At 41.4% G+C, this 26,997-nt stretch overlaps 1 protein-coding gene and 1 long non-coding RNA gene across 3 annotated transcripts; one reads left to right on the plus strand and one right to left on the minus strand.

The window, feature by feature from the left end:
* Positions 1-1,090: 1,090 nt before the first annotated feature.
* Positions 1,091-2,625, minus strand: nanos1 (nanos homolog 1). The gene has a single exon (XM_054792866.1). It carries the CDS (start codon positions 2,557-2,559, stop codon positions 1,897-1,899), a length of 663 nt encoding a protein of 220 aa, XP_054648841.1. The 5' UTR covers positions 2,560-2,625; the 3' UTR covers positions 1,091-1,896.
* A 408-nt stretch (positions 2,626-3,033) lies between these two features.
* LOC129190289 (uncharacterized) lies at positions 3,034-16,449 on the plus strand. Of its 2 annotated transcripts, XR_008572973.1 has the most exons (4): positions 3,034-3,282; positions 3,948-4,050; positions 6,316-6,387; positions 16,005-16,449. It is a non-coding gene; the product is annotated as an uncharacterized LOC129190289 (long non-coding RNA). The 2 variants fall into 2 exon arrangements; XR_008572974.1 differs by lacking the exon at positions 6,316-6,387.
* The last annotated feature ends 10,548 nt before the right edge of the window (positions 16,450-26,997 follow it).

Consider the following 26,997-nt stretch of genomic DNA (forward strand, 5'->3'; position numbering starts at 1 on the left):
TACTAGTCAATATTCTGTTTTTAACACAGTACTAGCCAATATACTCAGTTTTTAGCATGGCACTCATCACTGTCATTGGTTTTTAATACAGTAATAGCCAATACTGTTTTTAGCACAGTACTAGCCAATATTCTCATTTTTTCTGTACAGTTCTAGCCAATATCATTTTTTAGCACAGTACTATTCAGTATTCTCAGTTTCTTAAACAGTACTATCTGATATTCTCAGTTTTCTGTACCGTACTAGCCAATATACTCAGTTTTTAGCAAGGTGCTAGCCATTGTCATCAATTTTTAAGATCTTATTAGCCAATACTCTCAGTTTTTAGCACGGTACTAGCCAATATTCTCACTTTCTGTACCGTACTAGCCAATATTGTCCGTTTTTATCACGTACTAGCCCGTATTCTTGTTTTTCAGCACGGTACAAGCCAATTTCATCTGCTTATAACACATCACCAGACATTCTCAGTTTTAAACGTGGTACTAGCCAGTACTCTCAGCCTTCAGCACAGTACTAGCCAATATTCTCCATTTTAGGTACAGTATTAGCCCATGTTTGCAATTTTAACACGGCTCTGTACTCGCCCATGTTCTCCGTGTTTAGCGTGTTTCTGTCAACATAACAAAGTAGAAATGTTGATGAAGAATATGAAAATGGCCCCTGCAACTTTTTTTTTTTTTATTTTTTGGAAAGGCTTGGACACCCCTGCTTGAAGGTGATAGACGTGGCAGCTAGGGGGCAACGGCGAGCACAGACTGCAAGCTTAGGTGTTGTCACAGGAACAGTTTTTATCAACTGGACACATGCATTCATGCACTGTGAAGGTTTTTGTTGTTTGAGCCCACAGGAAGAGTATATTCCTCCATTCACGTAAAGAATTACACAATCACAATTGTTGACGCAGATGAGTTAGCAATGGAGTGCAATACTTGTCTGCAACCAGCAGAGGCGCTGTTGATCTAAGATCAACCAGTTTGTGGTCTTTTTGGTTTATGTTATGTGAATATAACATCACGCTTTTATGTTTTAGACATGCGGTACACATACACGCTGAGAATACAACTAAAAGAGGCGAGCACACGCTTCCAAATATTCCATATGTTTATTTCTCTTCATGTTATTCTGCACAGCAGCAAATATAAATAACAAGGTTTCATTATCTCATCTTCATTTACTCAAACAAAGTCATTTATTCTTCAGTAGATTTGCTCTCTTGCAAGGAGTTAAAAAGTATATTGAGTATATTTACATACAATGGTGTTAAATGGAACACAAGTACAAGTAGATACAAATACTATCAAAAACCCTCATTATAAATGGCACTATATCAATAAAGTGTTTTTTACATACAAGTACAAAAGGGGGGGGCGGGGGGGGGTGAGGTCACTTTTTTTCAAAGGTTGGAATACTGAATGACACAACGGATGCTTTGGTCAACTAAACTGCCGTGTCAGCGTTATACATTCTCATGGATTATTTGGGATTACAACCGGCGTGTGTTTTAACATTCATTTGCTTGTCTTGGAGTGGAAATGCAAAGAAAAAGCAAAGCGTGACAAGGAAACAAAGAATCCATCTAGAGTGTTGTTAATGAAAAAAAAAAGGTCAACTTTGCCTCTCAGATGGAATGTTAACATCAGGGCACAAATGTTCCTTTTTAGGGAGGGGGGGACTGCTAGTGGACACTTCACCCTTTTTTTGAAATGGTGAACAAAACTTTGGTTTTGTAAGAAGGAAAAAGATATAAAAATAGAAAGCTGACCTTCTATACGGTGTATTTCTACACCCGTGTGGGAAAGTAAAAAGTATAAATGAAGTATAAAAATATATGAAATCTATCTGACACATGATGGGGAATCGTTCAGTGCAATTGATGCAATTGAAAGTCTGCTTCTAGAAGATTCGCATCCTCTTACCCCCCTTGAGCGGCCTGTGGGGGGGCTGGTCCTTGGACAGGGGGCAGTACTTGATGGTGTGCGCGTTGTCCCCGTTGGCGCTGCAAAGGGGGCAGGTGTACGCCCTGAGGATGGGGCACACCACCCGGCCGTCGGGGGTCTTGAGGACGTGCGAGCCGTACACCTCCTCCGGGGCGCCGTTGTTCCGGCAGAACACGCAGATTTTGGGCTCCTGCTTGGCCTTGGCGGAGGGCTTACGCGTCCTGCGCTCCGCGCCGAGCAGCTCGAAACCCGCCAAGCCTCCCGCCAGGCACCCGTGCGCCTCCCGCCCCGGCAGCTGCTTCTGGAAGGGGCTCAGGATGGAGAACCGCTCCTTCAGGTCTAGGATGGAGCCCGGCGGAGGGGTTCCGGGCGGGCAGCAGCAGTCCAGCGGGATGCTGTCGCCCATGGCTCCGGCGATGGCGCATGCGCACTCGGGAGTGTCGTCCAGACCCAGCGTGGCCTTCAGGGACTCTGTGATGGAGTTGGGGCTCCTCTGGGGCATACTTAGCGCGTGGTTCTTGGTGACCAGGGTGGTCAGGCCCAGGTAGTCGTTCCAGAAGTTAAAGGTGTAGTCGTACGACCGACGCGCGCTCAAGTAGTTGTGGTTGACAAAATCCATGTCTGCAAACAAGGGAAAATATCAATAAAAAGAATAATAATCCAGTCTTGTGTGATATCTCCAGCGTGGATGTCACATCTGAGCTTCCACTGCACACGTTCTTGCTTTTAAGGAGGAGGAGGAAAGGGGGAGAGGAGGCGAAAGAAGAGAAGGCGGGGCTCCGCTTGGAACCAATGTTTAGCTCAGAACTGGGTGCAGAAGCACTTGCTTATTTTTATCCAAATAAACCACCACCATAATGCAATCATCACACACACAGGAGCACTTTATGCTCACATTGTCGGGATTGTTATGTCCTGTGATTTATAGTCACCGCATGACATAATATCAGCTGTGTCTGCCATTTTAAAAACAACTTCAAATGTGTGTATAATTACGATGAGTTGGGCTGACGTCATGCAGCGCAGCTTTCAACAGGGGGCAGCAGAGGGCAGTCAACGTAAGAAGTGAGTAGGACATGGCACCGAGGAAGAAAACGTCAAACTAAGAAAGGAGATTAACGTTTTTTTGTTTACATGTGTGATTTAACAAACATTTAAACAACAAATACGGCATCATTAGACTTTCAGGAAGACGAAAGTGTCAGTGTTGGTTGATTAGATGCGAGTTAGTGTGACGATATTGGCCGCCAAAAGTAACTATAGTAAATGAGCATATTTGAGCTAGAAGCAAAGTATATGGAATTAGCCTATTAAAACGTACTGAAACGTCGTATGAATGAAGGTACGTGTTGTATCAGGTATACTTGTTTCATTTACTGTATTGCTATCGTTTCAAGTGGATGTCTATGGAATTAACATACTTACACGTGCTTGAAAAGTCTTATTGATTCAACGTATTGTTTTGTATGGTGTCACACTGTATTTACTACAATCTATCGTTTCTGTCGATGTGTATCTCTTCATGATGTAGTCTTTATTAGTGAATATGCTATCTTAAAACTCACTTTGTTTTACTGTTACACATTCTTTGCTTACATTAGAAAATAGTATGAACAGAAGACATGAACAGAATATGAACAGACATGGTGAAGAGGTAGGATTAAATAAGATCCGCTTCTTCCCACTCATTTTCTGGCATGTTGGGTTGTATAAGTTAAGGGTCTCAAACATTTTGCGGCCCCCTAGTTGATGCCAAAGCATGGGTGAGCTCGTCACATAGTGAAATGAGCAGGGGTGGAAAACTAACTACAACATAACAGGCAAAGAAACACATAGGGCAAGTACTACCACAATGTGGAATAATTAACTGTAAAGACGTAACTTGAGCAACTATTTCTAAAACAAGTACCGCAAGGCATGCTGGGAAGTCGGAAGCACTTCCAGAGATGACAGTAATGCTTCAAGAAAAGTGACAATATTTGTGGGGGGTTTTGTGTGTGTCTTCAGGTTGGAATCCAGTTGGAATCACTCTGATGGTGCTGTGACTCGGGTCCTTGAGGCTTGTGAAGCGGGCCCCCCCCAACCCCTGAAAGCAAGAAGATACGCTAAGGTGAGTGGAGTGGTAATTAAAAGTGACTTCATGCATTTGATCTAACAAAGCCTGCGCGCTCCTCGCCGTGTTGCAGCGGTATCGGCCACTCATTGGATTTATGCTCCCACTCCAAAATGGGGATTTTATGATGAAACATTAAAATTGCATGTCAGCGTTTTTTTTTTCCCCAAGCCTGCAAGAGTGGATTCCCGCCTTGCCTTCTTGGATCCAACTGAAATATTGATGAGCGCATGATCATTTTCTTGTGACTAAGAGGGATTAATACTCCGCTTGCCTCCGGCCAGTGCCGCTTTATTAAACCAGGAATCCAATGAAGGACCGAGTCATTGTCACATTATTATTATGATAATAATGCACGGGAAAACAGTGCATGGTCAGGAAAAGTGCAACTAAGATTTACATTTCCCAACACTTATAAACACTTATGCTCAAGTTTGGGTTGTGATAGTGCCTACTAGGGGTGGTCAGTACTGCGAATGGCGCAATCGATTCGATACCATGTACATACAGGATTGCCAATTCTGATAGTGATGCATTTGAAATTTTTCAACATGATTGATCGCCTTAAACAAAGCTATTTGTGAAAAATTGAACAGTATATAAATTGTGTTCCACAGTAATTGTGTTCCAAAAAACCCACACATCCATATAAAGCAGGGGTCTCAAACTCGCAGCCCGCGGGCCATTTGCGGCCACGTCACATTTTGCAGCCCGCGACTTGACAGGAAACACTACTGTAAATGCAGCCCGCAAGCTTTAAGTCAGGGGTCTCAAAGTCGTGGCCCGTGAGCCATTTGTGGCCCGCCGAGTCACATTTTGCGGCCCGCGACTTGTCTTCAAAGGTTACTGTAATACGGCCTGCGACAAGCCAATGTTACTCGCAGGATGCACACATAAGCCTCCATCATATCAACCTATCATCCTGCAGAACCCTAACATCCTTGCATAATGCTGTATTTTCTTTAGGGTTTTTACTTCCTTAAGAGCAGAGCATAAGGCGGCATTGACATTCAACAGTTCCTTAATATCGTCCTGCAGAGCCTTGATTTCTTCCATAGGGTATTTAACCTCCTTAAGAGCAGCACTCAAGTCTGCATTTTCATCTTGCAATTTCTTGACTTCTTTTCTTAGTTGATTGGCAAATGTCTTAGTTGTTTGATAGCCTTGCTCTGTGCTCTATTTTCTTCCATAATATATGTGATAGACTTGCTCTGTGCTCTATTTTCTTCCATAATGTTTGTGATAGACTTGCTCTGTGCTCTATTTTCTTCCATAATGTTTGTGATAGACTTGCTCTGTGCTCTATTTTCTTCCATAATATTTGTGACACCATTACTGACATCCATTGTGACTTCATAGAGGTTGTTGTAATCACCTTTAACTTCTATTTCCAGAAACGATATAGCCTTCCTTATTGTATATGAAGCAGAATGTGTCTCTGCAATTGAATGCAGATTCTCAATTGCTGGCATTATTTGTGGTAGAGTAATCTCTCTACTATCCAAGCTACTATCTAAGGTTTCTGTTATCTTATTGAAAGCATTTTTCAAATCTTGGTATCCTGGAATTGTTTTTATATCCACGCCCTCTGCAAATCCTAGAGCTGTTTTTTTTATCAGGAAATTCAGAGCCAGAATCATTTTCCTTTGTGTTTGGCATTGTTGCTAGACAACCTCTTTGAACTTCAGCAGTTCACTAGTTAGCTAGACTTGCTAGTAGGTATCGATACTTGTATCTACTGTATTTCAAGAAATCTGTACCTCTCGACTATCCAAGTTAAAGTTGAGGGATTCAGCAAGCAGCACTGATCTTGTGTTCATGAAGTTTAGCCAGGAAAGCACCAAAATAGTTAAAATTTCCAGTGAAAAAAAAAAAAATTAAATGGATTAAATAATTGTATGAGTTGAGCTGCTACATATTTATATGATTTTGTTAGCAGCTAGCAACAGCTTTATCAGAACGTTGGCATGTGTCTTCACAGAAATAATGAGCAAAGAACCACACAGATGGCTTTTGGTGATATTGTTTGTGTATTTTCACTCTCAGCTGGCAAAAAACAGTGTCTAGCTAGCATTAAGTACTTGAGTACATTAATACCGTCTGACTGGCTGAAAGACTGCTGTCCATCATGGAACTTCCAACAGTTTTGGAGATGCATGCGTTTCATTTTCACACGTTCCGATGTGGAAACATGTGGTATTTCCAAATCTTCTGTAGCAGCGCTTTGTGTGACAGTACATCTCCATCCTGTGCTTCATCAAGACGCTGTTTAGCTGGCTGATACAGGACCTTCCCTCCAACTCCGATGAAGATAATAATCCAAGACAATTCCAGGTTGTTGCATTTTTCATGTATTCCCTCCATTGCACACAATATTGATCACCACACACACGATACATAATGGGCTTTCAGGAATTGCTTGAAAAAATCTATTTGGCTTTATGGATGGCAGTAATGAAGATGAATGCTGAATCAGGACCTCGTATGCATTAGCTTCTAGTAAATCTACATCCCACACCAATGATGTTTTCATGGAATCTGGCCACATTTGTTGCTTTAGCTGCTTTTCAAGCTGTGTTTTTTTTTATTGTAGTTACAGTGGTGTGAAAAAGTGTTTTTGCATGTTAGTCACTTTTAAATGTTTCAGCTCATCAAACATTTAAATATTAGACAATGACAACACAACTGAACACCAAATGCAGTTTTTTAAATGCCACTTTTTATCATTAAGGGAGAAAAAATTCAAAGCTACATGGTCCTGTGCAAAAAAGTGATTGCCCCCTAAACCTAATAAGTGGTTGGGCCCCCCTTAGCAGCAACAACTGCAATCAAGCAATTGTGATAACTTGCCATGAGTCTCTTACAAATTTTGGAATTTGGAATATTGGAATTTTGTCCCACTCATCTTTGCAGAATTGTTGTCATTCAGCCACATTGGAGGGTTTTCCAGCATGAAGTGCCTTTTTAAGGTCATGCCACAGCATCTCAATAGGATTCAGGTCAGGACTTGGACTAGGCCACTCCAAAGTCTTCATTTTGTTTTTCTTCAGCCATTCAGAGGTGGACTTGCTGGTGTGTTTTGGATCATTGTCCTGCTGCACAACCCAAGTTGGTTTCAGCTTGAGGTCACCAACAGATGGACGGACGTTCTCCTTCAGCATTTTTTGGTAGACAGCAGAAGTCGTGGTTCCATTTATCACAGCAAGTCTTTCAGGTCCTGAAGTAGCAAAACAGCCCCAGACCATCACACTACCACCACCACATTTTACTTTTGGTATGATGTTCTTTTTCTGAAATGCGGCATTACTTTTACGCCAGATGTAATGGGACACACACCTTCCAAAAAGTTCAACTTCCAAAAAGTTCAACTTTTATTTTCCCAAAGGTCTTGGGGATCATCAAGATGTTTTCTGGCAAAATTGAGACAAGCCTTAATGTTCTTTTTGTTCAGGAGTGGTTTTGGTCTTGCAACTCTGCCAAGCAGGCCGTTTTTGGCCAGTGTCTTTCTTATGGTGGAGTCATGAACTCTGACCTTAACTGAGGCAAGTGAGGCCTGCAGTTTTTTGGATGTTGTTGTGGGGTCTTTTGTGACCTCTTCGTTGAGTCGTCGCTGCACTCTTGGGGTCATTTTGGTTGGCCGGCCACTACTGGGAAGGTTCACCACTGTGCCATGTTTTTTCCATTTGTGGATAATGGCTCTCACTGTGGTTCGCTGGAGTCCCAAAGCTTTAGAAATGGCTTTATGACCTTTTCCACACTGATAGATCTCAATTCATCTCAGTTATGTTTTAACAGGGGGGCAATCACTTTTTCACACAGGGCCGTGTACAGTAGGTTTGGATTTTTTTCCTCGATTAATAATAAAACGTTTCATTTAAAAACTGCAATTTGTGTTCAGTTGTCATTAACTGATATTTAAATTTGATCTGAAACATTTAAGTATTAAGTGCAGGATGTGGGAAGACAGTTTTCCACACCACTGTATTCATAACTTTCTTGAACAAAGCACGTGAAAATCCTGTTCCACAGTGTGACGTTAGTAGACGTGTTCTGCTGTTAAATCAACTTATTTATAAACTTATTGGATACAGCATTTACATAGACAAGAAAAAGGTACATGTAAACAGCAACAAGAGCATTTGGAAGAGTTCAGGGACTTCAAAGATTTGCATGTTTATCATTTAAAACAATAATAAAACCCATTTCTTTAGGGCTGCGGCGTAACGGGCTTGTAGCGCTGGTTGGGATTATGTAAATGAGCAAAGATCCAGAATATTCAATAAGGGTTGATTCCAACGGAAAGAAGAAAAAAAACACCAGAATTGTGCATGGAGATGGCACCACTTTACATGTTTTATATTCACATACAGATTTATATAGACTTTACATGCACATATAGACTCTTATAGACTTTACAGGCTTTATATTGCACATGTAGACGTATAGACTTTACACATGCATATAGACTTTACAGCAGGGGTGTCTAAACTTGTACCAGCAATGGCCACGTAGTGAAAAATGAAATTGATATTTTGTAAAGCAACACATGAAGATATGCTAAGAAGTTGTGTACTGTATAGCCATTCTATATTTTTCAACAATTCATAGGCAGGAAATGAAAATGCTCTGTTATTATCAGTGCTATGGTTTTTCATCATCACACTTCCTGCACTTCATGTGGTGGCCAGCAGGCAAAAGGCCCACCTTTACTTATTATTTATTTATTTTACCTATTGGGTGTTTGAATGTCAGCGTGGCGGGGGTGCCCTGCAAACTTGGCATTTAGAGGAAATTAAACACGTCCCATGATTGCAGTGGCAGTATTTTTATGGTAAAGGGGGAGACATAACCTTTCGTTTCTTGCTTTTTTTTAAACGTCAGAGGGAAATATTAACGATAACGAGTTAATAATCAGTTACAATTTGTAGCCTGGCAGGATGAAAGCTCAAAATTTTGTTCGGTAACAGATTTCTTGTTTGGTATCGAGTATGAAAATGTTGGTTTTGTATATGTCATATAATATATGTATGGCAGGCAATGTCTGCTTCACACTGCCCGCGCCGTGGCTCAGACACAGGACCTTTGGAATGGGAGACGAGAGCGCTGACCACCCAGCCAAAAGCCCAGACAGTGGACCGAGTGTTCAGCGCAGCTCTTAAGGCCGAGGGAGTGAGGTTTTACCAACGTACATTTGCGCAGCCGCACTGGCTGGCATCCATTACACAAAGACCTAAAATGTGTTTATAAATGGATGCAGCGATCCTCGACGGACGCTATCAGCATGCAAACCGCGTGATAATAATTGACTGGCATATTAAATGCCTCCATTCAAATCTAATCCCACCACACGAGTCGCAGATGAGAGTCATTGTGGTGTAATGGAGACTATTAATATTTAGAAAGACAAAGGAAACCAGATCCCAATGATCTGCATGGTAAATGATATTCAAAGATGCTATGCAATTGAGATGGAATTGAATTTCTTTCAGTGCATTTAATTCAACCTTTATTATGACTTTAGGGTGTTCTATTGCAAACACATCAGTGTACAGTTTAGGTTTTAACACCAAGCTTCAAAAACGTTCTTAAAAGTAGTTCAACAGGAGAAAAAATTAGCTTTAATTCTGGCCAAATTATCGTGGCAAGGTTTTGGTCCACTGACATGGACAAGTTTGATTCATTTTAGCAGCCGGAGTCAAGATGCTTGCTAAGCACATAAAAACTTTCAAACAGATGTTTGAGTAAGAGCTTTTAGGAGAAACAAGGAGTAGGAGTATTTGTGTCTAATAAAAACACAACTGCTTTTACTACCTAAGGAGTTGTGTCATGAAAAACAAAGACGTCCACTCTGGCAGGGATTAGTATCCAAACACGCTCCACAGATTAGCCATCCATTAGCCAACAGTTACATCCTTTTTGTGCTGTATTTCTCTAAAAGTCAAAATGTGCGTTATGGTGGATATCCTTTAATGTTTTGGTTAAAGGGATAGTTGGGATTTTTTGACATGAGGTTGTATGGCATCCCCCATCAGCAGTGTAGTGCTTCAAGAGTGACTTACCCGCCAGTTTGTCACGTGAGCCAAGTTTTGCTCGGATTTGAGGAACGTAGTTCTGGTTAGTTGGTGGGGCCACTTAAGTACAGAGTTTGGCTTCTCAAAACAACAAGCATTCAAAAGAGTAATACATTTGCATCACAAAAATGCCTCCTCGAAAAAATCAGACCTCACAATCGCTCTGCGTTATTTTCTCTCCCGTTGTATCACTGCACGCTGTCGCCTGTCCGTTATTGTGTCCCACAGTGTTTACATGTGCGGATGAAGACCGCTGCGAGGAGAGACTGTCTTCATCCTAATACACTTTGTCACCAATCTGAGATGCATGCTGTTCTTTCTTTCTTTAAATCTATATAACTTGTTGGCATATCTACATGGGTTGGGTTACAAAATGTAAAATATCAAAGTGGACCCCGTATCCTTTGATTTTACCGTATGCGGCCCTGGCTGGGGATAGTTTGAACAACCCTGGCCTATTTACTAAGAAGTGCTGCATTTTATTACAAGAAATGCCAGCAAACTCAGGTTATTAGACTGGTTTTGTCATTTTTGTGCTTACTGTTTGGAAATATTTACTTGGATTTAAAGGATCTGCAAGGTCAGAGTGAGGACGTACGTGGCCTTGAGAGATCAGTGGTTGCCAAACTTTTTACAGTCGCGTACCCCTTCTGACATTTGACTTGAAACCATGTACCCACTACTGCTGCATGCTTAAAAAAACATAAATCATATTTACATTTCATTAAATTGAAATATTAAACATGATTAATTGGTTAATTAATTTTTATAGTAAGTCGTTCTGGTTCAAAAATTAGTTTTGTGCATGGTCAAATTTTGATAAAAGTTTAACATGAGCACTGATGCATAGATACGATGTGCATTTCACTTGGAGATGAATAAAGTATGTAAGTATTCGTCCTCCATATCTTTTATTTCAGCCGAATGTTGGAATCCTTCCCTTTTTGAACTTGAGCTTCACTTTTGTCCACTTGCAATCGCTATGATTTAAATCTGCATATTAATTTGATACCAAATTGAAACGGAACGTTTAACAAACATGATAAAGCAGTATCCAAAGTGCAAAAATACATACAAGCAGCGATAAAGCCTCATTTTAAGGGGAATCTCCACCCTCTCATCCAGACACGCACATACATTGACAGGTTTTCACGGTGCTGGGATAGGAACACCAATATAAATTAAGCCTTCAAGATTAAACACTTCTAATACACAACATAATCATCAAACTTACTTATTCATATAACTCACACAGAGCAATGAAGAACTGCATGTCGCATCTCCTGCCTTCTTTCTGCTATGACGGTGTGCTCAGGTGCGCTCGTAATTGTGAGTGTTAGGCTCTAATTGTTTTTCATTTTTATTCACGTACCCTCAGTGACAATTGGCCTTCCCCTGGGAAGATACTTGTTATAAATATGCTGGTTCCCAACATGCGGAAGCTAGGAAGTTAGCATCTGCAGGTGCAGTCCGTGGGATTACCCACAATTATATGGAGCCTTTAAATTCTGCTTCATTTCTGGGGTTTGTACTCTGCGGGCACTTCCCGATTTTCTTTTTCATGTTTGAGTTAGACCCCGCAAACATGAAAAATATATCTCATCTCCCACCAAGGTGTTTTGCTTCCCTGCTCTTTGATTCAGAAGAGCCTAAGTGGCCTGCAGCAAGCGCGGACCTCATCTTGCACGCACGCAATGAGCTGGAACACTGCTGGCGAGGCGAGCCTTTATCTGGCAACATCAGAGGCTGTGCTCTCTGGAGCCTTTGCTACTGAATGGGAGTAAATCCCTAGCCCCCCCAAAAATCCTGTTTATTGCCTTTGCTCTTAAGGTTCCAATGTGTTTTTACATTCATTCTTTCATCTGAACTACTTATTTGGCTCTCTTGTTCCCAATGCACTTCCTTTTGACTCAAGTATTGGGACTGCAGGAAGTGAAATCGAAATAAAACATTGAGTTTTATGATTGTGGATGCATGTATGTACAGTTTTGTGAAAAAGTGTATGCCCCTTCCTGATTTCTTATTTTTTGTTTGTCACGCTTAAATGTTTCAGATCATCAAACACATTTAAATATTAGTCAATGACAACACAACTGAACACAAAATGCAGTTTTTAAATTAAACTTTTTATTATTAAGGGGAAAAAAAAATCCAAAACTACATGGCCCTGTGTGAAAGCCCCCTAAACCTAATAAGTTGTTGGGCCCCCCTCAGCAGCAACAACTGCAATCAAGCGTTTGTGATAACTTGCAATGAGTCTCTTACAGCGCTGGGGAGGAACTTTGTCCCACTCATCTTTGCAGAATTGTTGTCATTCAGCCACATTGGAGGGTTTTCCAGCATGAAGCGTCTTCTTAAGGTCATGCCACAGCATCTCAGTAGGATTCAGGTCAGGACTTGGACTAGGCCACTCCAAAGTCTTCATTTTGTTTTTCTTCAGCCATTCAGAGGTGGACTTGCTGGTGTGTTTTGGATCATTGTCCTGCTGCACAACCCAAGTTGGTTTCAGCTTGAGGTCACCAACAGATGGCCGGACATTCTCCTTCAGCAGAATTAATGGTTCCATTTATCACAGCAAGTCTTTCAGGTCCTGAAGTAGCAAAACAGCCCCAGACCGTCACACTGCCACCACCATATTTTATTGTTGGTATGATGTTCTTTTTCTGAAATGCGGCATTACTTTTACGCCAGATGTAATGGGACACACACCTTCCAAAAAGTTCAACTTCCAAAAAGTTCAACTTTTATTTTCCCAAAGGTCTTGGGGATCATCAAGATGTTTTCTGGCAAAATTGAGACAAGCCTTAATGTTCTTTTTGTTCAGCAGTGGTTTTGGTCTTGGAACTCTGGCATGCAGGCCGTTTTGACCTTAACTGAGGCAAGTGAGGCCTGCAGTTTTTTGGATGTTGTTGTGGGGTCTTTTGTGACCTCTTGGATGAGTCGTCGCTGCGCTCTTGGGGTCATTTTGGTCTGCCGGGCACTCCTGGGATGGTTCACCACGGTTCCATGTTTTCGCCATTTGTGGATAATGACTCTCACTGTGGTTCGCTGGAGTCCCAAAGCTTCAGAAATGGCTTTATAGTATTTTCCAGACTAATTGATCTCAATTACTCTCAGATACTTTCTCTTTCACTTTTTCCACACAGGGTCATGTAGGTTTTGATTTTTTCTCCCTTAATTATAAAAGTTTCATTGAAAAACTGCATTTTGTGTTCAGTTGTGTTGTCATTGACTAATTTATAAATTTGTTTGATGATCTGAAACATTTAAGCGTGACAAACATGCAAAAAAAAAAGTAATCAGAAAGGGGGCGAACACTTTTTTACACCACTGTATGTATAAGTACTCCAGCTAGCTATTAGCTGCTTGGTCGATTAATCTGAGGATGTTGTTTTAATTAATGGAATAATCGGTGATGTCCTAGACCAGGGGTGTCCAAACCTTCTCCAGCGAGGGCCACATAGTGAAAAATGAAAGGGTGCAACTTTACCACTTTTATATTTTGTAAAGCAACACATGTAGATGTGTTATATATAATTATCCATCCATCCATCTTCTATACTGCTTGTCCTCTTTAGGGTCACGGGAGCATGCTGGAGCCTATATAACATATATATGTTATATATATTTCAAGAAAAAAACGCATCTCAGCTTTGTGATATAAGTGAAAAAGCCTATTATTAATATCAACTTTGATTTTTGCTGTTATTTTTCCCAATTTGTGCTGTTTTGATGTTATTAATTTTAAGTAATCTTCATAAATGTTCTTATTGTAATATTATGGCTTTATTCCCATAACATTTCGACTTAATTTACATACTATTATAAAATTTTTCCTCACCCTAATTTTCCAAAAATTACAATTTTATTTTATTTGTTTCTCATAATGTTACAACAAAACAACATATTTTTTTTAAATATTTAAAACATAATTTTTTCCCCTCATAGTATTATGAGTTTATTCTTGTAAAATTGTTGCTTTTCTCACTACAATAAAAAATTTTTCTTAATATTTTGACTTTACTTTTATAAAATTACAGCTTTTGCCCCCCCCCCCCCCCCCCCATTTCTGCTGTTCTTGTTTTTTCCAATTTACCAACTATTTGAACTTTCTTCTATTAACTTTTCTTCTCGTAATCTCATGACTTTATTCCCATATTTTGATTTTATTGATTTTATTGATTTTATTCTCGTAATGTAACTTTTTCCATAACCTAATTTTCCAAAAATTACAACTTTAATCATTGTTTTGTTTGTTTCTCATAAAGTAAAAAAAAAAAAGAACAACTCTTTAATATTTCCACATTATGCTATAAGCGACTTTATTTTTCCTCATAAATTTACATTATTTTCATAAAATTTTGATTACAACTTTTTTTTGTTAATTTTGACTTTATCAATGTATAATTACTGCTGATTTTTCCATTTTTTTCAGTTTTTTTAAGCGTTCATGTTAAATTACATTTTTAGAATGTGCAGCGGGCCGCAAATGGCCTTCTGGCCACTTTGGACACCCCTGCCCTAGCCAAACCAAATCAATATGAACCAAACACAAACCACAGCATGCCAGAAAAGAGGCAAAATTTTGGATTACTGTTTTTCAAAGTCAAAGCTGATGTGTATGAATATCTTGTTTTGCCAGAAACACAAAGTCCATTTCCTCAGCCTCCAGCATGCCCTGTTGAGGGCGGGGCTTTGTTTGGCTCAGCAAGGTGTTTTCACTTCGGATCGACTCGAGCGACGCTAACAAAACTGCCTGGCGTTGACAGACCTGTTAACCACATTTCGGTCACTGCACTCCTAAATGTCTTTTAATAGCAGTAGGGCATTAGCGTACGCCTGCCGCACTTTAAACCCGAGGAATTCTCATGAGCTTTAGCCGTCGTGTCGTAAAGCCGATAATGTGAGCACCCCCTGCAGTTCCAGAGGGGAGTGTGATGAGCAGAGGTGGCTAAAATAGTAGCTCCAATGTTTCGGGTTTCCAGACCATTTGTTGAACTTTGTGATCACTGGTTGACTTCCAAGCTGTTGTCAGTTAAAAGTAAAGGGTATGCGGTGGTACCTTGTTTTTTGCTGTTAATTAACTCCAAAAGGTCCAATGAGAACTGAAGCCATTTTTCCGCTTAGAAAATCATGTAAATCCAAGCAATTTGTTCCAGACATACAGTCTTAGCAAAAATACATTTTTATAGAGAATAATTATGGTTTTACATGCAGAAAACAATATTGTATGAGTACCGAGGCAAACCGTATCATACAAAACCTGGGGCGTTGGAAAACCGAGGTTTGACGGTAATACAAAGTGAATAACTTGCTATTTGCGTTAGCAACTTCTGGGCAAAATGAATGTAGCAACATGAGCATTTTGCAAGAATTCTCCAATGATTTCATGTATAATTGCTGCTTATCAGTGATGGCATTGTGACGACTGCACACGGCAGTCTTCCAATGCACCAGCAACAGGGGGCCAGGCTTTGTTTATTGATTGGTTGATTGGTTTGTTTGTATTTACACTCAACCCCTCCCACCCGACGCACCGCCACCACCACCACCACCACTCCCTCTATGCACTCTGCTCGGGGAAATCACATGCACTGCGGGAGAGAACCTTCCAGAAGGGAAATACAATATCCCTCAATCAATTCTCAACACCTTTTCTCCCTGCCTTGTATGTTAATTAGGATTTATACAGTGTGGTAATGGAAATGGGATACTTTATTTGGAAAATGACAATAAGGAACATAATATGGTTATACTTCAACATGTTTATTTAATCCTACCCCTTCTCCATGCTCCAGGAAATACGGATTACTATTCACTTCCTGTGTTTAACATGTTCACACGTACATTGACTCATGTGTTTACCCTTTTCTAAAACAGGAATGAAAAATAACAAGGAATGGACTGGCTCTCCCATAGAGATAAAGTGAGAAGCACTGTCATCCCGGAGAAACTTGGAGTAGAACCCATGCTCCTCTGCACTGAGAGGAGCCAAATGAGGTGGCTCGGACATCTGGTCAGGGTACCTTCCAGTTGCCTCCTGGGGAGGTGCATTCAGGGCACGTCCAACCGGTAGGAGGCCTTAGGGAAGACAGAGGACATGTTGGAGAGACTTTGTCTCTCAATTGGCAGAGGAACGCCTCGGGATCTGTCGGGAGGACCTGGACGAAGTAGCCAAGGAGAGGGAAATCTGAGCTTTCCTGTTTAGGCTGCTGCCCTCACAACCTAACCTTGGCTAAGCGGAAAAAGATGGATGGATGGTCACTTCTTACTTAATCCAGTCCTCAAACATTTTAATACTTGACTTAGGTCCCCTTTACACACAATAAACAAATTTCAATCATTATACACTAGGGTTGTAACCATACATGTATTTGTAATCCGATTTTTTGATAAAGAACATTTGGTTCCCACACGGTTTCCCACACGGTACATTAAGTTTGACAGGAACAGGAACAGGGAGTGTTTATGGGCTCAACGTGGTAAATGAATGCAGTGCAGCCCAGCCTTTTGATAGCCGGAGTCATGGCTAGCGTGTATACCTGTCAACATTTGCATTTGAAAATAAGCGACATTGACTTTGTTGACTGTGTATGTCACCGTCATCTTAAGCGGGCACTTTTTAGTAATAAGAAGAACACCGTGGACAAACTGGTCCACATAAATGGGTTCCACTGAAAGCACATTCTAGGGAGTTGTCAATTGCAACTGACATGCTTTGTGCCTCCTTGTAGTTGAGATTTTACTCCACAAACACTGCGACTCCTCCTCCACTCTTGTTGTTACTCGTTGGTTTATCCAAGTCCGAGGGGGGGCTTTCATCCTCCTTCCAACTCTCCTGTCTTTTCATCCTTGGCTGCTATCAATCCCCCCTTGTGAGGGCTGATTCTTATTTGGAGAGTCTTTCAAACGTCTAAATGCACGCCCCAATGCTTGATTCTTGCTAATCCTTTGACGGACGTGCCCCCACATCCCAACTCCCCACCCTCCAGCTTCTCTCCTATGGAGTCAGTATATACTTGTGCATGCACAGATTCTTCACAGCGAGGTCACGTTTGTTTGGTCGACAGCATCTAATCCTGTAGATTACTACTCTTGACCAGGAGGCAGTGGCCATTAAAACGGTTACAAACGGAATGCCTGAGTCCTTAACAAAAGCGCCCCCTCTACACCCCCACCCCTCGTTCCCCACCATAAGGTAAAAGGTGACCCACGGAGTGTTCGGCCCCATGTGGCATTCCTTTTTCTGGACATTGCTTATTAAACTTGCCTTAATTGGAACTTGTGCAGGGTTGTATTTCCCTACTGGAAAACAGAAAGCAGCTCAGGAAAAAAACATTTTTTTCCCTCCATGTTATCAAGATGTCACATTAGATTAGCCCTCTTTTCTCAAATTGAGACGCAATTCAGGCAAGAGCTATCCGTCCCGTCCCCCTCCCACGGCCCCTCCCGCGGGCCCCCCCCATTGAGCAGTCTTGACAGAAGCAATTTCCAACTTGAAATGGAAAGATTGCTTCATGGCGACCGTCCATGGAATATCATAGTGGGCGTAGAGACGCAGCAGATGCGTCCTGTGCAGCAGCTCCATGTGACGAGCTTGGGAGCTTGGATGGACCGTCAAGCTGGTTTTAGTTTATAGTTCATGTCTTGCAGCTTGTCAGTAGAAAATGTTGAAAATACTTTGTAAGACATGCTAGTGTAACAAATGCCAGTTGGTGCAGAAGTATTACATTGGTAAACCTGACGTATTTGGTAAACCTGACGTCTTAAGAGTCACGATGGGCATCGAGTTGGCAGCTTGGGCTTTTAGCTCAATGGCTAGCACTCTCGAGTCTCATTTTGCGGATCTCTTGGGGTTTAATAACAGCGCCACCATGTGGTGTGTTTGTCATAAAATAATAGCACAGGCAATACAGTTGGGGTGCATGTTTTGACCAAATTTCATCCTTTGAGAAGTTAGCTTACACAAAGATACACATGAGAAGAGAATTTAACTTAGCTAAAGTAATTCATACTGGACAAAAAGAAAAATAACTACTTCCGTGCATGCGGTGGAATAATACGTGTGTAGAGTGATGCATAGGCAGAGATGTGTTGCACAACAACTGCACATTACACCTGTGCATTAATCATGTCTAATCAGCATCTTTCCGTCCAATGACGCATCGACAGTCACTGCAAAGCCAGCCAGTGACATCTTGGGAAGGCAGGACTTAGAAAAGAAAGCCAAGTCACAGCCAGAGGAGTAATACATGCCGACTGAGTTCATGGAATCCTTCACGGATGTTTTTTTCTGGTTTATAGGCTGGTCACCACGAGGGTAAAATGCAATAATCACATTGGGTATATTGTGTAATGGTGTTGCATACATACAGTAAGGTAAGTATGTCCCAAGACAAAGACGCCCTCACATTAAAAAACGTACGACTACTTTACGTATTGGTTACAGCCTTGCAGGGTGGTTGGTCCATCTGTTATTGGAGGCTAGAAGGGTGGTCGCATGACAGCTCCGAACCACCATTCATCCCCAACACACTCCTTCCTCGCACCCTTTTGAAAAGTAAGTAAATATAAATACACTCATACATATGCATGATGTGGCTCATCACTCTGTGGATGCCCCATTTGGAGAATTTGCATGTGGACATTAACGGATTAATCACAATTGAAGAAATCCACATGGGAGTCCAGGTGACCCTTGACCTACATGGCCCAGGTAGAGAGTTGGCCTCGTTCCCTGATGATGTTCATGTGATTAAAGTGACCCACTTTCCTCCTAATGAGAATCTGATAAATGTACATTGTTACAACATGAGGTCATACATTAAGAGGGGCATTGCTGTATAGAAACATTTGTCGGAAAAATGTATAAAAAAATAAATAAATAAAAAAGGCAATATATTTATATGAAGAAAACATGTAAGGTGATGACAAATGTATTGACTTTGACACAGATTAAATATTAATAGAATAGGTTTCACCTGCGCTTATAAAAAAATAAAAATAATATACTTAAATAAAATATTTCCCTTAATATTTTATTCATTTGGTTTTATGATAAATTAAGTATTATTAATTAAATAAATTGAATGTATTAATAAAATAAAATAATTATTAAAATAAATTTAATTTGTAAAAATTTTAATACAATTACATAATCCATCCATCCCATTTTCTATGCCGCTTCTCCTCATTAGGCTCGCGGGGGTATGCTGGAGCCTATCCCAGCTAACTTCGGGCGACAGGCAGGGTACACCCTGGACTGGTCGCCAGCCAATGGCAGGGCACATATAGACAACCAACCATTCACACTCACATTCATACCTATGGACAATTTAGAGTCTCCAATTAACCTAACGTGCATGTTTTTGGAATGTGGGAGGAAACCGGAGTAACCGGAGAAAAACCCACGCAATTTAGTAATTTAGAAAACCTACCAACATACAAACACAGAAATGCCCAAGGGAGAATCGAAACCAGGTCTTCCCGATCTCCAGACTGACTGTATGGACAACATGCTAACCACTAGACCACCATGCGGCCTGATCACATAATTTAGTAAGTAATTTGTTTAGGAGTATGTACAAAAAAAAAAGTGTACATTTATAAGCCGCACCGGACTGTAAACTCCATGTCATAAAATGGCGTAATGCGGCGCGCACGAGTGAGGACCAGGCAGCTCTTTATTTGACAGGAGCCAATCACGAGCTATGAAAAGCTCACGACAAGTTTGATATACTCAGTTCCATATTGGACATATTGAAATGTTCTCTTTTATCAGGATCCTTGAGCAGAACCTGAATGAACTTGTGGAAATAGCAGGAGGTCATTACTCAGTATAACAGTCTGACTCATGGTGTCACCTTACAAAGAACACTCAAATCATCACACAGCAACTTAACGCTCAACAGATAGGTAAGAAATATACAAGGCAAGTACCAATACGAGTTTAAAATAATAAACAGCTATAAAGTTGAAATAGCTGTTTTTACTGTGAGTCAGTCGTGAGTTCGCTTATAGCTTGTGATTGGCTCCTGCCAAAGGAAGACCCACCGTTTCCCCACTGACTTGCAAACGGCAAAGTATTTAAACAATTAGTAGTGGTTCTGAATTAAAGAAGATGTCACAAGATTAGAACATAGCCATAAATTAGCCGCACCGCTGTATAGGCCGCTTGGTTCAAAGGTTACAAAAAAAGTAGCGGCTTATACACCGGAAATTACAGTGCATAATTTTGATTTATTTTTATTTTGTTATTATGATGATTTTTACCCTATTGATGTTGAGTGACATTAAAGTGAAAGCTTATGTAGTTCTAGTAGTTCCAATCTTCAAGTTAAGCAGATGACCATTTCATGTAATCCATCCCCACATATACCACACTATAACACCAGCAGGAATCTGGAATAATATTTGAATACGGAGCTCCACATAACAATAACACGAGCGAGTGGAAGTACTTCAAATGCCTTCAATAGCTTGTGAGAGAGGCCATCCATCACTGCCTATTTACAGTACAGATGGCCTCACGCTCCAGCGCCCGCCACCGTACCTGTTGCCACCCCCAGCGAGCCAGCCGGGCTAAAATTAGGAACAGCATATCAGGCCGCTAGCGTAGGTATCAATCACACGGTGACAGAAGAGAGCGGGGAATCGAGGAAAATAGACGAGTGAGCGAGAAGGGCTGCAGATGCTGGATTGTGTTGTGAAGTAGGAGGATATTTTATTATTATTATTATTTAGCTTTTTTTATTTATATATCTTCAAAAGGAGGCTTGTTTGTGATTTGGAAAAGCTCCCCCACGTTGAACGAAACACAGGTGTGTTTCTTTAGTGAGCCTGCCTTTAATTGCTGCCGCTCTCAAAGGCCCACTTGAAATTCTTCTCTGCAAAACTGAAGTTTAAGCTTCTGAAGCCTCATTGGCGGGCAGAGGGAGGATCCAGGTCATCATTTAGTCTGATTTCCTGTTTTTTTTTTTTTTTGTTTGTTTTTTTTTTTAAAAAGGATGAATGAGCAGCTTTAGGCTATTGAGCATGCCATCACCTATTGCGCTCTTGTTTGATCACCAACAGGCTGGAAGAGAGAGAGCGGGTCCTTCATGTTGAAGCCTGGCTTAATGAGGACCAACCACAGGCCTAAGAACACGTAATCCTTCCTGTTTGGCCTTGTCTCTGGGACAGGCAACAATAAAGACTATTCAAAACATCCATCTCAGCCATGGTAACCAAAGAGAAATCATACATTACAAGCTTTTCATTGAGATACTGCAAAATCGTGCTACAGGTGGTTTGACGTTACATGGTTGTGAACGTGCTTCCATAGGATGACATTGCACGCCAGATCGAAAAGCGGATTGGTGCGGCGTCTGCAGTGATGCGGACTCTGCATCGGTCCGTTGTGGTGAAGAGGGAGCTGAGCTGAAAGGCAAAGCTCTTAATTTATTGGTTGATCTAAGTTCCTACACTCACCGAAGCTCATGGGCTTTGTAGTGATGAGACAACAAGATGGTGGGTACAAGCGGCCGAAATGAGTTTTCTCTGTAGGGTGGCTGAGCTCTCCCATAGGTAAGAAGCACTGTCATCCGGGAGTAAAACCGCTGTCCCTCTGCAGTGAGAGGAGCCAGATGAGGTGGCTCGGGCATCTGCTCAGGATGCCTCCCTGGGGAGGTGTTCAGGGCACATCCAACCAGTAGGAGCCCTCGAGGAAGACCCAGAACACGTTGGAGATACTACCTGGGAACACCTCAGGACCTCAGAGAGAGGAGACACGTCCTAACCGCTCGACTGTGGCGACCATCATCAAGGCTAAAGATGATTGAATTCTAGAGGAGTCTTGGATTCTGTGCGCTGTTACACACAGGTTAGCGAGGAGAAGAGGAGGTTATTCTTCCAGACTAACCTGGGACAGTATTTCAAAGTCTCTAAGACAACCACTATTTCTGCTGTTTAGCCTCCTTGGCCTTGCTGGAGGCCTGTTGATTGTTGGTTTGCTTAACGGGGTTGACTTTTGCATTTTGATTGACACCATGCAGCAATAAGCAGAGATGAACTGACTCTGGATTTAGCGTTTCCATAAGTGGATGATTTCCAAAGTAACAAAGGCGTGTTTAAAGTGAGGAAGAAAAAAACGAGCAGTCTTACTTTTTAGTGCTTTGTGCGCGTCTCTCCCGAAGCCGAGCGAGGCGACCCCCCCTTTGTGTCACCGTATTCCCTCGGCTCACTTCCACCCCTTTGTTTGCTTTGCTGCAGTTTCCGTGGCAACTGAGTACAGGGATATTGGAGGGGGACTTGGGTGGCACACACACACACACACATATATATATATATATATATATCCACTCTATACAGTATATACACACACACACACACAGGCCATCAATTATCAAAGGTAATGGCCTGCTTCCAAGTCATCCGCCATCAATCTAGCAATGGTGTCAAAACGTCCTTGTGATAACAAGCAGCTGCTTGTGCACCCAAACATGCAACAGAAATTGTCGTTTTCCGCCTCCTTGGCTCATCCTGTCACCCTTCCCACAACCAGGAGTGTTTTTGTCCACCCGTGCTTGGACAAAGGACTCATGCATTAACCCCTTTTAGACTCCCCATTCAAGCTGCAGATTTATCTGCCATTTTTCCCCTGCATAAACTGCACTGATAAAGGCATGAGGCGTAAAAGTCGTCACTAGTGGCAAAGCGTTTAATAGAGTCGGGACGACGCCTGTGTAAATGGTAAATGCCGCAATGGCAAAACAGACATGCACTTCTGCGGCCATGTTGTGTTGGAAGCAATTGTTTCCGTCAACAGTACAATCATTTCCTGGTTTTTGTGGGAGTTTGGTTCTGGACCCACCCGTGATTGGCAAAACTTCACGAGTAATCAATACAATACATCCATAAAAAAATGTCTTTATTTTTGAGTACTCTACCACTAACTTCCAAAAATGTCTTTTTAATTAACAATTTTTGACAATTTTGGTTCGATTCAGAATTGTTATGGATAAGAATCGCAATTCGGGCGTGAATCAATTTTTTCCGGCACGCCTAATAATGTAAGATGATTGATGAGCAAATGGATTTATTAGTGAATGACAAAGACATAAGCATGTTAAAGTTATTACATATTTATACATTGCTACTGATCTAGGTTGAATGGAATGTGTTTTCTGTGAAAAAAGGTCCTATTTTTGGACAAAAAGTAATGAAAACAAAATCTTCTTTACCAAAAATCTGTAATCTGGTTGCAGAAAGCCATCCATCCATCCATCCATTTTCTATGCCGCTTCTCCTCATTAGGGTCGCAGAGGTATGCTGGAGCCTATCCCAGCTGACTTCAGGCAACGGGCGGGGTACACCCTGGACTGATCGCCAGCCAATGGCAAGGCACATATAGACAAACAACCATTCACACTCACATTCATACCTATGGACAATTTAGAGTCGCCAATTAACCTAACATGCATGTTTTTGGGAGGAAAACCGGAGTACCCGGAGAAAACCCACAAACGCACAGGGAGAACATGCAAACTCCACACAGAAATGCCCAAGGGAGAATCCCAGGTCTTCCCGATCTCCAGACTGTGACTTGGTGGCCAACATGCTAACCACTAGTCCACCGTGCGGAATGCCGTTCCAGTGCGTGAAATTGTGCTCCGTTGTAGGAATATCCAGTTCCGCTTTGCTCTGTGTGAAAGGCACCCGTTAATGCCTGATCTACTGTTACAGCATTGATGTGACTATTTCATGGGCTTTCTGTGTGTTAGGGGCTTAGTGAGCAGACTTACAAATACCCAATTTCTTCATCATTCAACTTTGGTGGGAATCTGGATAAATGTGCATGCAGAAATGTACTGTATTTTTGTTTTCCAACCATCAAAAAAATGCCATTGCCTGACCATTTGTATCATGTATCATGAATCATGTCGCCAGATACAGCTTAGTTGTTCAAAGTTTTTAAAGTCTAGCACACACACGCGCACACGCGAGCACACATTTGTGTCAAAGTGAAAGTTATGCTTGAAATGTATCTTGCTTTACAAAATATCAAAAGTGGCCCTTGCATCCTTTCATTTTTCAGCATGTGTAAAGTTTGAACACCCTTGCCTTAAGGGCAACACAGTGCACCTTTTAAGCAGAAAAAGGTTTCAAGGGTTTACTCTTTAAAATGTTAACTAGCACCTGCCAGAGGCATTTTTTCATTACAGCTGTGTAATTTAACTTGAGGGGGCAAACCCTGCTAATACAATTTAATCACCAGTGTTAGCCAGAAAAAAAAAACGTTTTTCTGGGGCGGTGATTCCCCTGGAAAGGTGATCGCCCTGTGCAAACGTCACTCAAGTAATCCACCCTCCTCGTCATCCACCCCCACCTGTCTACTGTGTTCTCCATCATCTCCATTACCTGGAATGTGGACAAGGTGCTCATATCTTACCCTGCTGATTGACTCGCAGGCATGTTGTGCTTGCTAACCTTTCAGGGAGACTTGAGTCGTGTTTCTGGCTGCCATTTATTTCTTGTGAAGCGTGTGTTTGAGGTTGCCTGTGTGTGTGTATGCATGCGTGTGTGTATGTGTGCGTGTGTGTGTGTGTGAGAATGTAATGCTGATTGCTTCAGGGTTTCCCGCAAGGCACAAACAACACAGTCCTTTTGTGATTAGGATAATTGAAAAGTAACATCAACACTTTCACTTGTGTTTTAGTGAGTTATTGCTATGGTGATGTGCGTTTATGTAGAGTTGTAGGGAAAGCAATTGAATAAAATGTTTTTACTTGACTGAAACATAGATCCGTACACATCTGCTAATTCCAAATATAACTTTTGATTATTCGCAGCCTTTATTCTGCTCCTGCCTTCACTTGCGTGGCGTCCAATATTCACAGGGGTTATCTAAATGCTAATGTTCCTGCGTATCACACCAAGAGATGCTGTTTCCTTGTTGTCACATACAGTGTGTGATGTGTGTGTATGGAGGGTTGGGGAGGAGGGTTGGGAACATAAAATGGAAGTCTCCCCCTGCACAATGCCCCCCCAGCCCATTTGCTGAAGGTGCACTGGATGTGACACAAAGGATGTGTCACTTAGATTTGGAATCGGGTCAGCCTGTGCTTGCACTCAAGTGTTCCATTTGTATCATGAGAACACCTCCACCTCCACACCCACCCTCAGAGATAGATAGCACTGTAGCCTCAGTCGCTGATGTGACACATATACCATCAGACGTTATGAAGTAAGTCCATTTCATTCACTCATGCATAAAGCGGTGCTTAAATCAGGTGCGCAGTGTAAAGATCTTGTCATGGGTGCATTTGAAATGTCAAGAAGAAGCAATTACCCGCATCTGCTGTCTTGTCTTATTCACATGTTTCATTGTCAATGAATTATTCCCTCTGGAAACAATGGAAATAGACTCTGTTCCTGGGTCAAGCTGTTGTCACAAACCTTAAGTAAGTTCACAACATGAATCATTTGAAGTGTTAGATATTATTATTGCACCTTTAGATTCTGTCTATTTGCTCAGTGCATCTTCAGTCTAATAGCTTCTCATAGAAGGCCTTCTGACAAACTCACACAGCACAACTAGAGTTTCACAGCACTCAATGCTAGCCCATGGAAAAGTACTGACAGGAGAAGATAGTAAACAGACATGCTATCAGCATAATTAGAACCAGTTTAAGCCAGTCTCTCCCCCACAAACGTAACTTTTCACTTTCCAGGTGCACTTAAGTTTCACGTTCTAGAGAGGTGTGGCAAGTGCTAGAGAGACTCTGTGTCCTTTCATTCTGGGCTCTTTTAGAGCTAGTTAGAACCAGTCTGAGCCAGCCTCTCACACACAAACTTTTCACTTTCCAGGCACACAAGCTTAAGTTTCACTTTCTAGAGGGGCACAACAAGTGCTATATAGACTCTGTGTCCTTTCATTCTGGGATCTTTTAGAGCTAGTTAGAACCACTTTGAGCCAGCCTCTCACACACAAACTTTTCGCTTTCCAGGCACACAAGCTTAAGTTCCACTTTCTAGGGAGGCCTAGCAAGTGCCATAGAGACTCTGTACTTTCATTCTGGGCTCTTTTATAGGTAGTTCGAACAATTCCGAGTCAGTCTCTCTCACACAAACTTAACTTTTCACTTTCCATGCACACAAGCTTAAGTTTCACTCTCCAGAGGGGCGCAGCAACTGCTATATAGACTCTGTCCACTTTCATTCTGGGCTCTTTCCTTGATCTTCCTCATTGATGGTAAGAGTCCAAATACATTGCTCGTATTTTTTAATATAATTTGAAAACCTTTTAAATTGTATGATAATTGACTATTGCTCCGACAGCAATGCGGTGCAAAGAACCAGGAAGAAAGGCCAAAGAGAAGCAGTAGCCTGAATAAAAGTAACATTCTGTTGAAAAAGTGTAAAAGAAACAAACAAATGTGTTAATATATGTATTATGTGGTGACTATGAGACATTCTTTGAACCTGCTGACTAAAAACCTGACAAGGGAGTCCAAATATAAAGTTGAGGCGCACTCAAAACTTGCTGATTTGTTTTCAATCACCACCACATCATAAAAAAAATATGTAAAAAGATAATTGTACGTAAGATAATTGTATGTATGCAGCATTCATGTCCCTGATAACAGTTATGATGGTTGGACACCATTTTAGATATCAGCACATAATTGACCATAACTATAGCCTAGCTTCTTGTTTTGCAACAGAAGACGATTAAGGCGCTTATCACGCTAACGCAAATGACAGCTGCAGACGCGAATGGTAACGATTGTTATTGGATTTCCAAAGTTCCTGTACTGGTCAATATCATGTGTGCAGCAGAAACTGTGTGCGTATTTTCCAAGCAACACATCGATAATGACTTCCACTGCAAATC

The sequence above is a fragment of the Dunckerocampus dactyliophorus genome, chromosome 11, assembly GCF_027744805.1.
Source record: "Dunckerocampus dactyliophorus isolate RoL2022-P2 chromosome 11, RoL_Ddac_1.1, whole genome shotgun sequence".
In the NCBI taxonomy this organism is placed as follows: Eukaryota; Metazoa; Chordata; class Actinopteri; order Syngnathiformes; family Syngnathidae; genus Dunckerocampus; species Dunckerocampus dactyliophorus.